The sequence below is a fragment of the Ixodes scapularis genome, unplaced genomic scaffold, assembly GCF_016920785.2.
Source record: "Ixodes scapularis isolate PalLabHiFi unplaced genomic scaffold, ASM1692078v2 PGA_scaffold2__306_contigs__length_199485367, whole genome shotgun sequence".
NCBI lineage: Eukaryota > Metazoa > Arthropoda > Arachnida > Ixodida > Ixodidae > Ixodes > Ixodes scapularis.
Window position 1 is genome coordinate 15,931,936 of NW_024609857.1, and position 11,247 is coordinate 15,943,182.

At 46.5% G+C, this 11,247-nt stretch overlaps 1 protein-coding gene across 2 annotated transcripts in view; it reads left to right on the forward strand.

Moving 5' to 3' along the window:
• LOC8034021 (protein kinase C-binding protein 1) overlaps nt 1–10,659 on the forward strand; it is a 60,286-nt gene extending 49,627 nt beyond the window's left edge. For both annotated transcript variants that reach the window (XM_040211042.1, XM_029987620.4), the window contains exons 12-19: nt 1,200–1,573; nt 4,263–4,764; nt 6,583–6,695; nt 6,782–6,890; nt 7,160–7,284; nt 8,476–8,721; nt 8,827–8,910; nt 9,627–10,659. In XM_040211042.1, coding sequence (XP_040066976.1) covers nt 1,200–1,573; nt 4,263–4,764; nt 6,583–6,695; nt 6,782–6,890; nt 7,160–7,284; nt 8,476–8,721; nt 8,827–8,910; nt 9,627–9,800 — 1,727 coding nt within the window. In that variant the 3' untranslated portion in view covers nt 9,801–10,659. The remainder of the gene's footprint in view (nt 1–1,199; nt 1,574–4,262; nt 4,765–6,582; nt 6,696–6,781; nt 6,891–7,159; nt 7,285–8,475; nt 8,722–8,826; nt 8,911–9,626) is intronic.
• The last annotated feature ends 588 nt before the right edge of the window (nt 10,660–11,247 follow it).

Below are 11,247 nucleotides of genomic sequence, written 5' to 3' on the forward strand. Positions count from 1 at the left end.
TACTCAGGTAAGTTCACTCTTTGCAAATTTTGTAGAAAAACTGTACCACCTGTAGGCAATGCTGCACAAAATCGTAACGCGATAGGTTAAGAAACCGATTTTTGCGTTTGATTTAAAGAGCCTGGTCGCTATTTGAGACACCCGGTATCACGGTCCTGCCAGCTTTCTTTAATTTTATTTGTTCGTCTGCTGTTATCTACACCACTAGTGTAGCAGTATGCGGTTATCCAGGGTGCCAACTTGGGCAGTAAAACGTGTTGTTTGAAAATAACTTGCACGAGAAAAATGCAAAAGAAAGTGCCAATGTTGCACTCATCGTAGTTGTGTCATACAGTGTACTTTCACTGTTAGCGCCCATCTTTGCGAGAGATGGCCCACGGGGTGTCGCACAAGAATGCGTTAGAGTATCACAGCTTGGAGTGCTCGAGCATGGTTTGCGTTGCATGCCCATGAGGTACCAGATGTGGTCTCACTTCTGCTAGTTTACCTTTAGCTGGGCACCATACACATTGAGCGCTCTGTCTCAGCAGTTGCACTGCATTGACCAAATCATTATCTACGGCAGTGGTTCTCAGCCATTGGCGTTTCGCGGACCCCTTGTGGACCGGAAGAGATGATGGAGGATCTCGTTCGTGGGGAGGGGAAGGGGAAGTATAAGTTAATTATGATAGTGATTTTATAAATGGTTATAACTAAGTGCTAGTGTCTCTTATTGACATATACACAAGAAAACTCACTCGAACATTGGAACGTTTCGTCTTAATCTAAGGAAATAAATTGCCGCGCTTGACTGATGGGGCTGGGCTTGGCGGACCCCTACAATGCCTTCGCAAACCCCAAAGGGTCCGCGGACCCCATTTGAGAACCACTGAACTATGGCAATGAGCCAAGGCCCGATACCTAAAAGACAACAGGTCTGACCCTGCATAAACACCTGCCAGTTCACATTCAGACCAAGAGCAGCTATACTTTATTTTGTACGCTGTCCAATATCCACACTTCCTGACCTCATTTAGTAGTCACCTCAGAGGCAAAGTGCCAATCTACTGATCTCCACTTGGCAAGCTCAAGTTCAGTCAGATTCTCCTGCAGTTTGGCTGAGGCTTATGTGGTCCAGTCTTTTTATGGGTGTGCAAGGTGCCCTGTGTCGGTTCAGGATGTAAACCCCCAAAAACCAATTGACCCTACTTACTTCTCAGCACTGTCTACGTTGGTGGTAAAGAAAAGAGTGCCGAGCGAAACACCGAGCCCCACGAACAACGCATCACAAGATGGGTCGGAGGGCACGCAGTCGACAAGTGCCAATCTGGACGACGAGAGCCTGCCCTGCTCGCCTGCCAAGGACTCCCCGATGCCCGCCAAGAGGGTGAAGGAGGAGAAGGCGACGCCGGTCCCCGACGGGACCCCCCAGGGCATCTTCGAAGTGAGTGCTGAGCTGCCCGGGGAACTGCAGATGCGGGTGTCCCAGCAGGACATGGAGGACCTGCCCAAGAAGGTGAACCGCAACGTGGAGAGCCTGGTCAGCGCCCTGAAGAAGATTGAGCGATCCATCAGCAGCGACACCAATCACGCCGTGAGTCCGGGCGTTTCCGTCTTGTGCGGCTGCAGAAACAACGGGTTAAAAACAACGGCCGTAATAATCTTGAAAGTGCGCAACTAAACAAGAATTGAGCCAAGAAGACGGAAATTCTCTACAGTGTTCTTCATCCACTCGTGCCTACTTGAGCTGCCCTAGGTTGTGCCACAAAGATTGTGTTCTCTGTAAGACAAAGGAAGGACTTTGTTTATTCGGTTGTCTCGTGAGTTGTCAAAGGAACGGACACCGTTATTGCAAAATCTCTAATATTCTCTTTCATTGCACAAATCACCTTAATGTGGATTATGTAATTTCTTGGGTTGGCTGTTCTTTGTTTGTTCGACGAGAGAAAATTAGGCAGAAAACAGGCACGGAGTACGTTCTTGAGTAGCCCATCTCTTGGGACGTTACGGAAGGCCTCCGTAAGGTTCGGCTGTTCCAGATCAGACGGGACATCGCTGCCTTTGATGGTGCTTTGACATTGTTGAAAGTTTCTTCAACTCATTGTGCTTGCACTAGAGATGTGATGTTCCTAAAAGGATTCCTTCTTTATTTTATCTTGTTGGATAAAAAAAGAGATGCATTTTATAATCATTAAAGGCTGCAAAAAGCTTGAATTTATGATAATTGTGTTTAGTTTTGAGCACCTCTTCAATAAATGTCAGTGTCAAATTCCATCAGGAGACATAAAAATATCTATTTTAAACATTCTCTGGTCAAGTGAAATTGAGGTAAACTAAATATTGTCGCGGGGTCGACAAGTGTAAAACTGAAAATAAAGGTTTAATCGGCAAACTCGTGCCAGAAGCAGAAGAAAAGCGAGTGTCGAGAAAACAGCAGGGAGCGTCGAGGTGTCGGCGTAACCGCTGGCTAGCACAAGAGTGCGAGAGCGTGTGAGCTTGTCGTTGTCGGAAGAGTCTGGGTGAGTCGGCAAGCAAGGCCACACTCGCTCCTTAACTACTGCATTCGGTATCTCGAATATTCGGTCTAGAATGTTGGAGCATCAAACTTTCTGGTGGCTGGCTCGGCAAGGTCAAGTTGGCCTCTTTATCTTTGGCACTTGATATCTCAAACATTCCAGTCTATACTCGGTCTCACTAAAACCGTGCAGTATAGCCAAAGCTACAAGGGAGAGAGCGTATCCCAACCTGTTCAAGAGGAGGGAAAGGAGGAATGGGAGAGAAGGGCTGGGATTCCCTTGTTCCTTCTTTCCCTCCTCTTGAACAGGTTGGGATACACTGTCTCCCCTGTAGCTTTGGCTATACTGCACGATTTTAGTGAGACGGAGTATAACATTGAATCATTTGGGGCAAGAGTAAACACAAATCTTCTAGAATTATGGAGAAGCATTCCTCTCGGCCATGCGTGTGGCAGTTTCAAGTGCTTTGTTCTCCAATTGATGTTTTGGGATGCGAGGCATTGCTTTGCAGAGAGTTTTGGAATAATATTTTTATGCGACAACCGTGAACGGTGTAGCATTAGATTTGTATTTAATAGATCTACCTGGCAATGCTATTTATCTCATATTTTTTTGCTATTTGTATTGATGTAGTTATAATATTGTTGTGCAAATATTCAAATTATTTAATAGTAGTTTTGAATAATATGTTATTTGATATTTGCTTCGAGGTGAACCGCAATATTCAAATTTTCAAGTGTTGATCGCAGTGGGTCATTCATTTGAAATATTTGGCCAAAACCACTATTCGCTTCGAACTCAAAATCCTCTATTTGCACATGATTAAATTATAACTATCATTAAAAAAAAAAGAATGTGAAATTTTAATGTTGATATTATATTGAATTTCTACTTGTCAGGGTGCCTTGATTAGAATTATATTAGCTCTACTAGCTAAAAGAAGTCAGCCATGTGTATTTGGTTTGTGATCGTTGAGGAAACCGTGGTCTAAAGTTCTGTAAGAAATGTTCTAAAAATATTCATAATGTTTTCAGTACTATAGCTCTGGTCTAATTCAGCAATTTGAAAAATAATTGCAGATTTAGAATCAGTACCAAAAGATAATCACATGGTAAATTCCATTGAAATCATATCATAAAGAAAAGTAAGTTGTAATACAGCTGCCTCTGAGGATCTCTTAATTAACGACTCATTCCTTGGACCCCATCGAAGCTAGCAAATTTTGTTCTATGCCCTTTGTTATGAAGGGATTCCTTAAACCAGTCTCAAAACCTCTACCAACTTACTAGGGCAAAAAACTTGCAGCCTTTGTTAAACCCCGTAAGCAGTGAGGATGGCTTGGGGGCAATTTCTCCTGCCCGAAAATTTGCTCGTAGCCCTTCCACCCCTGGAAATTTTTGAGCTATCTCCGCTGCACCGAGAGATTATGTTTGGGTGATAGAGATGAACGGTAGCAGCAAAAGTCTCTCAAAACCTATCCCAGTTCCCATAGATTCTTCATTAACGCGGTAATTCCGGCGTAAGTTTGTAGCTAAATGGCGGCCGCCACTCTAGGGCTTCTAGAAGGTTCCTCGCGAAGTTCCTTCTACGGGCTCTGACCATTCTTTCAATTTGTTCGGCCAATTTACGGGCACATAGTCGCTCGGAACCGCATCGGTTAGTGCGAGGTCTCGTCGGAATGTTTCTCATAACACCAGGTTTCCCCCGAGTTCATGGGACCCACTTGCAAAATCCAGTGCGCTCACGGGGCACGACTGAAAATTTCAGGAGGCGCCACGAAAGAAGGAGGGCCGGGACGAAGCCGCCGCACGGGGAAAGACGACGGCCGAGACAAAGGACGCCCGCAGGCGGGGCAGCCCCCCGGCGTGCGACGTGACGAGCACCACGACGGAGCCGGGTGAGGCGCCGCCATCGTTCGCTCCCGCCACGCGGGCTGCAGATGACTTCCGGGAGAAGCTCAAAAAGACCATCCTGTCCATCAAGGAGAAGGTGGGCGGGGCGGCCCCCGTCGCCGCGGAAGACCCCACCGAGGACGAGGAGGAGGTCGAGGACGAAGAGGAGGAAGAAGAGGACGAGGAAGAGGCTGGGGAGTCAGAGGGAGAGAAGGCGGAGGCCGAAGAGAAGAGGAGCGAAGAGGTGGTGGCGGCGAAAGAGACCGCAGTCGCGGAGGTTCGGGAATCCCCGCGGCCGGCAGGCGAGGTGAGCGAAGCAACGGAGAGCACAGGCGTGGCTCAGGAAGAGACGAGCAGGGAGTCAACTGGTAGTCAAGGTGAGGCATTTACGTGCAGGGCACGGCCACTTAAAGCGCGTCTCCGACCCCCGCGCTTACCGCATCCTCGAAGCCGGTCCTAAAGGTGTCTTGCCGTTGCCTGTCGGGATTCTGGCGCTGTTACGGGGGCAGAGGCGGATGCAGCGGACGGTTGTTTCGCTGCGGGTTGCCGCGACAACAGCAACCCCCGCATTTACTTATTTTTTTTTTCTTTGGCATTTTGAAGACTGACTGCCAGGATCGTGACATCCAACAGCACGACGCTCCGGCTTCCACGACACAATTTGTTACCGCTTCGGGAGAGCCACTTTCGGTGGAGGGCAAGATAAGACAGTAGACACAAAGACGTGTTTCAGGTACCTTGGGGGCGAGTGTACTGAAGAGGGAAATGCTGACAGCGTTTTTAACGAAGAAAAAAAAGATGTATTGGCACATAAAAAAAAAAAAAAAAAAAGTTTTTATTTTTGTTGTGTGTTGCGTGGTCAGAGAATGTGCATTTTTCGTGTCTACGAACTCGGAAGAACGAGACGGTTCACAGCGAGCACAAAAGCGGGAGGTTGGGAGGGGGCGGAAGGGAGCATGCGTGTGTGCCGGACACGCAGACATCTGGATCGGAGCTTTAGAAAGGGGAAAAGGGTCTAAAAGTGATAGACTGGCCATTAATTAACTCTTTTCCTTATTGTACTTGTTGTCCGCCCATTAGAATCGGCATTCGCATCTTTGGATATTTCAAGCATGAGGATCTCTCGAGCTCATATAAGTATGCCGACTGAAGTTCTCGGAGGGCAGGTTAGGCGTGTAAATGCCGGTTCACATGTGCGTCTCGGCGCTGAGACACACAAAGCCAGCGCTTCATCGGTGCCACTGTCGGTGCTGATTCATTGCTGAGTTAGCGCTGCATTGTGTGCACAAGCTGGAAAAGGCAAGGTAACATGCGGTGGAACGCTGACACTGCACTGATGTAGCAGAAAGCTAGTGCTTTGTCTCTAGTGCTGAAGTGGTGTGCAGTGTACGTGGGTCAATAGTGAGAGATGGGATAGGTGGTACATCGTTCCTTTTGACAAAAGCGCCACAAGACGAAGACAGAAAGTAAGATACACAGCACAAGCGGTCCACAAGACAAGGACCGAAACTAAGAGACAACTTGTGCTGTGTATTACTTTCTGTCCTTGTCACATAGCGCTTTTGTCAAAAGGAATGTAATGTGGGTACAGGTCTTGATATTTATTGGTACACTTTTGGCATACAGGGAGACTGTCTTAGTGGTTTGGTTTCTTTCACTAAGTGCTAGTATATTTCCTGTGCACACAGATGTCCCAAGCTAGGTTAATCTAATGTGCAGGTTTAAGCTTTTTCTAAAGTCTTACCTGAACGGATTTTTTTTTTCTTTGTTGTGTCATGACAGGAGTGTCTTATCCTAGCCAAAACGCTCACAGAACGGGTGAGTTGAGAAATATAAGACCCTGGAACAGGTGCTACTGTAGCCTTTACACGGTTGCACGAAACAGTTGATACTGAGTACTATGGGCGACCTCAAGCACTGCCTGCACGTGGTTGGCATCACTTTGGTTTTCTGATATGTTTTTGTATTACCTCTGCAAAGAGAATATTAGCATTATTTTATTTTGCTCAGTCACTACTGGCACATGGGGACAAGAGCAAGATGCTGTGTCATGTCCCTTGCTCTCATACGTGGCCTTCCTTCACGTTCCTTTGGCAGGGAGTGCACACTGGTGGTCAGGTGCTGGCAAGGGAAACCGGTGCTTTCAGATGTGTTGAGGGGAAGGTGACAAAGTAAAACTTTGCTCTTTCTTTCAGGGAGCAGGGTCGCCGGCCTCGCAAAAATGAAGTTCACGACCAAGCGCAGCCTCTCGAGTGCTCTGCTCGCAAGTGCGCTTCAGCCACCCTCCAGCGATGGCAGTTTATTGCCCGTACGTTTTTTCCAGACTAGGCATTATGGGGGGGAAAACATGCTAAAGGATTGCTTTTTCATTCGCCAAACTCTTTTTTCTTCTAGACGAAGGATAATTCTACCAACAACTTTCTTGATGCAAGTGCCAAAGACAGCGTTGAATCCGTGCGGCAAGAGTGCAAAGAAGAGATGGACGAGTATCATCATATTCTTGGTAAAACCACCCGCAGTGCATCGATGACCGTACCGAATTCGGAAGAGCCCTCCAAGTTGTAGCTTTTTGTTGCTTAGTCGGTTTTGTCACGTGCACGTGGCTCATAGACAACTTTATATTATGCTACTGGTGGCATTGTAAAGCATGATGGCATAGCACTTTTCTAAAGCCAGTTACTTTTTTTTTTTTAATTTATATTCAGGCCATCAGAGATTTTTAGTACACTCACAACCGTTATGGGTTTGTTTGTTTCCGGTGTCTATTTTCAGCATTGACTCTAAAAGAAATGCGCATATGCCTGGATCTTGAATTCAAGAAGGCAACGGCAGCAACTATCGAAAAACAGGCTGCAGAAGTGGCCAAGGCTGTTGCCGAGACAAAACGGAAGCAATGGGTACGTAGTAGCCCAGCAAACACTCGGCGACCTGGTATTCATCCAAAGAAACATTGTAAAAGGCCTACATTGATTGGCCCCTTTTTTATTTTCAGTTTTTGACTGGTTTAGTTGGTGGAGTTATTATCATAGAACATTACACATTCCATCGTGCTTATATGTGAGGTAGCATTTTAAATTGGCCCGTCTTGTCAGTATAGAACAGTGTCTGTATCAAATTTTCTTTTGATTTTCCCCTTCCTCTGAGAAATTCAAATTTTTTGCTGATAGAGGCCGGCGAGGTTCAGTTTCGTAGCAAAAGTTCTAGTCTCGATCCTAAGACTCTCCGAGAGCCTTCTGCATGCTGCCCCATGTGCTGGTTATGTCAGCTGCTTCGTTTTACGATATGTTGGTCTTAGCCATGATAGCAGTATGTGTATCACAGTGACCTTTAATTTCCTTTTTTGTTGTGCAGTGCGTCCATGCGTCCAGAGCCAGTTTTGCCCTTACCATGCGCACTCATTTGTTCGTTAAAAACTCTTAAAGGACCTTTCTTGGTATCGTGAAAAACATGTTCTTGAAAAGCTATACTTTGAAAATTTCTCTTGATCCAATTTGTGTTCGTTTTAAAAACAGCTAGAGAAGAAAGGAACAAAATCTAAGTTCATTTGTCTTGGTGTCTTCGGGATTATAAGACATTAACAAAATCCATTTTTTTAGTGAGGATGTTTGAGAAGCATCTTGGGTTGCTTCTGAAACAACTTCCTTTTTATCTGGAAGTTTTCTGTGTCACCCGAGGCGCAGTGCCAAGGGAGCATCACTGCCACGGTGCGACATCGGAGGCACCCATCAGCGTATAGCATATGCAAACTTTTATCTGTGCAAGTCTTTATTTCAGTGGCAGTTCCACCGCATTGTAATGAACAGAAGCATTGATCCATTCAACGAAAATTCCCAATTGTAAGCCTCTAGACCTAGAGAACAGAGAGACATCATATTGCTACGGGATTTTGTTTTGACATACACATTCTTTATGTCGTCAAAGGAAACGAAAACGAGTCGCTGGACGGCCAAGAAAACATGCTTTTTCTGCCCATCCTGGAAGGCTATGTTTCTTCCAGGTTCTGGACATGGCTCACGAGATGAGCATACAGCAGCGTGCTCATGGGGGAGGGGGGAAAAGCACTCACGAAGCGCCGTTGCCCGTTGCAGTGTGCCAACTGCTGGAAAGAGGCGGTGTTCTTTTGCTGCTGGAACACGAGCTACTGCGACTACCCGTGCCAGCAGGCCCACTGGCCCAAGCACATGGCAAACTGCACGCAGACCAGCGTGAGTCAGCAGGTGCAGGCGACTGGGGTCAGCCTGATCAACAACGGCTCCCTGGCTGAGGTAGCCCTCCCTGACGAGGCCCCGCTCGGCGCCGTGAATCCATCCAGCCTTGGCCTTCCCGCTTCCTCGGTTCGTGGACCTCTTCCCCATGTAGTCTATTGAAATATTGAATTCGGCGTCAAGCCGAAGCAGTCTAGCCGCGAGGGTGTGACGCTTACTTGTCTTTTGTCATAGCCGGCGGAAATTCTGGAGCGGCTATGCGTGTCGGTTGAGGAGAAGGAAAACAAGACCCAGCCTTCGGTCAGCTCCAGCAGTCAGGTGGGCAAGCTTTGCCGCTTTGTTCATGTGAAACAAAAAAAAAAGAACAAGCCCGTCTCTTTGTAAGCATGATCATGATAAACACAGGTCATGAAAAAACTGAGTGTGCAGTGTGAGCTGGTGACAGTTAATCATGATGTTTAAAACCTGAGACTGGTGAGGGAAAAAATAGGAAACTTTGAAGTCAAAGAAAAAGGCACAGAAGAGGACGTCTCTAATGCAGCTCAATTGTTAATTTTCTTCCACTCCTTATACACCCCCGATAGACACCATGTTAGAAATAACCAATCATGTTGGAAATAATTGAGAACATGCACGAACTGGTGAATTTTTTACATCTTGGAAACCTGAGACCAAGGAACGAAGAAGGGGGACGACACGCACGGACCTCTGCGTGTGCCGTCCCCTTTCTTGTTCCACGGTCTCAGGTTTTCGAGATACTGATTATGTGCTCACAGCATTTGGGTCATGGCAGCTACTAGGTTAGGGTCTTGGCAACTATTAGGCTTGCAGCTTCTGTTTCACTGCATCAACTGCTGAGTAGACACACTATGCACGTGCTGGTGAAACGGGTGATGATACTTGTACACTTTCTGGACGTAATTTGCCGATCAACGTCCCCTCCCTTATGAAAAAGCTAAGCTGGTGGGGCCACAGAATGGCTCTGGCCGTTGGTGCAGTCTTGGCGGTAACCTCGGTACGTACGTCCCTTACAGCTCATCTCCATCCAGAGCAAAGTTAGCCCAAGCCAGCCCTCGCTGCTCCGCCTGCAACGTGCAGACAATGCCTCACCCGCGGTTGCGGCAACGACGATGAAGGCCGTGTCGAGTTTCGGTGCGATTCTTCCGCCCGGGTTAACGCTGACTACAATCACCCCATCCAAGCCCTGAAACAGCAGCCTCCAAGACTGTTTGTCGCTGACACCCACTCCAAGTTGATGGCCTTTCTGTATTTGTCGAATCTGCTTTGGAGCCACTGACCTCTCAAGAGTTCTCTAAGGGCATCCCAGGGACGTTCTACGAGTGTCTCGGAATTCTTTGTCGACGCCTTGGGTGTTGGGTGGGTATTCCTGGCATCCACATACCTGGTGTTTGAGGCTGTTTGTGAGGCACCGGTGTTCGTACGAGCTTTGCATTACGTACAAGAGCACAGGGTTGGCATGAGATATGCCAGAGGAAACCTTGTCTGTAGAAAGCTTGTGAAACTTCAAAGTCGTTGCGGTGCTTCGTAAATTGAACCTGTCCGAGTGCTTTGACATTTTATGCTCTGTTTAGGTGGTTTTGTCCGGAATGAGCAGTTTCACCGTGTGAAAGTTGTCACTTTGTAAAAACTTGCTTTCACAAATCTTTTTTTTCTTTTTTTTTAATCCTTGGTGCATGCATTGGAGATTCTTACATGCAAAAAAGTTGGGATGTCCGATTATTCCCAGCACTTTTTTTTGTATGGAATACAGAAGCACTGTAGTCCCATTTGGCACAGGATTTTGAAATTTTTCTTGGTGCCTCACAATAACCTCCAAATTATCTAGACCTAGATAGCGTCTTCATTTCCATTCTCTACTAGATTCAATATTTTCTGTAAATATATTTCCAGTGAACATGTCACACACATTCATACTATTTTTCTGGTACTTCAACAATAGATGTGTTCAGGTCATGGTCATGTTCTACGGGGACGTTGCACTTCACGGTGTCTTGTTACTTCCCTTTATTTGGTTGTATAATAAAACTTTTCTATCAAGCATCTGCACATCAAGTTGAATGTGTTTTTCTGGAGGTATCTCTAACACTAATTATGTGTCCTTGTAAATATCAATATCACAGTAAAATTGTTGTTTCCCATTTCGCTATACTTAGACTGTTATGTTTCACTCTAGCCTGGAGCACTGTAATGGCTGCAAAGCACGTCCAGTGGAAACTTTAATGGAGGTACTTTTGTGTTGCATGCCCTGTGCAACCCTGTTTGACCCTTATTGGGGCCGAGATGTTTTGGGTGGTGCCCTCTTGTGAATCATGTCTGTGGCATCACGACCAGGATTTGCCTGTCGTGCGTTGTGATCTTGGCTGCTTGCTGTCAGTTGCAAACTGAGAGTTTGATGATGTGTGTAAAGGTGTAAAAAGCATGATGGGAATGACTCCTAGCTGTACTTCCTGACATTGCCCTTATTTCCGTCAATGCCCTAACAAAAATTCCTGTAGAAATTTCTATTGGACCAATAGAAATGTCGACGTGGTGAGCAAGTCGTCTGCTTCTTGCATAGGGATTGAGGTGACATCAGAATGATGTCTGTTCCAGATTGGCTCTGGTTGGAAGGATAGGGGGTGTTCCTCAATGCTA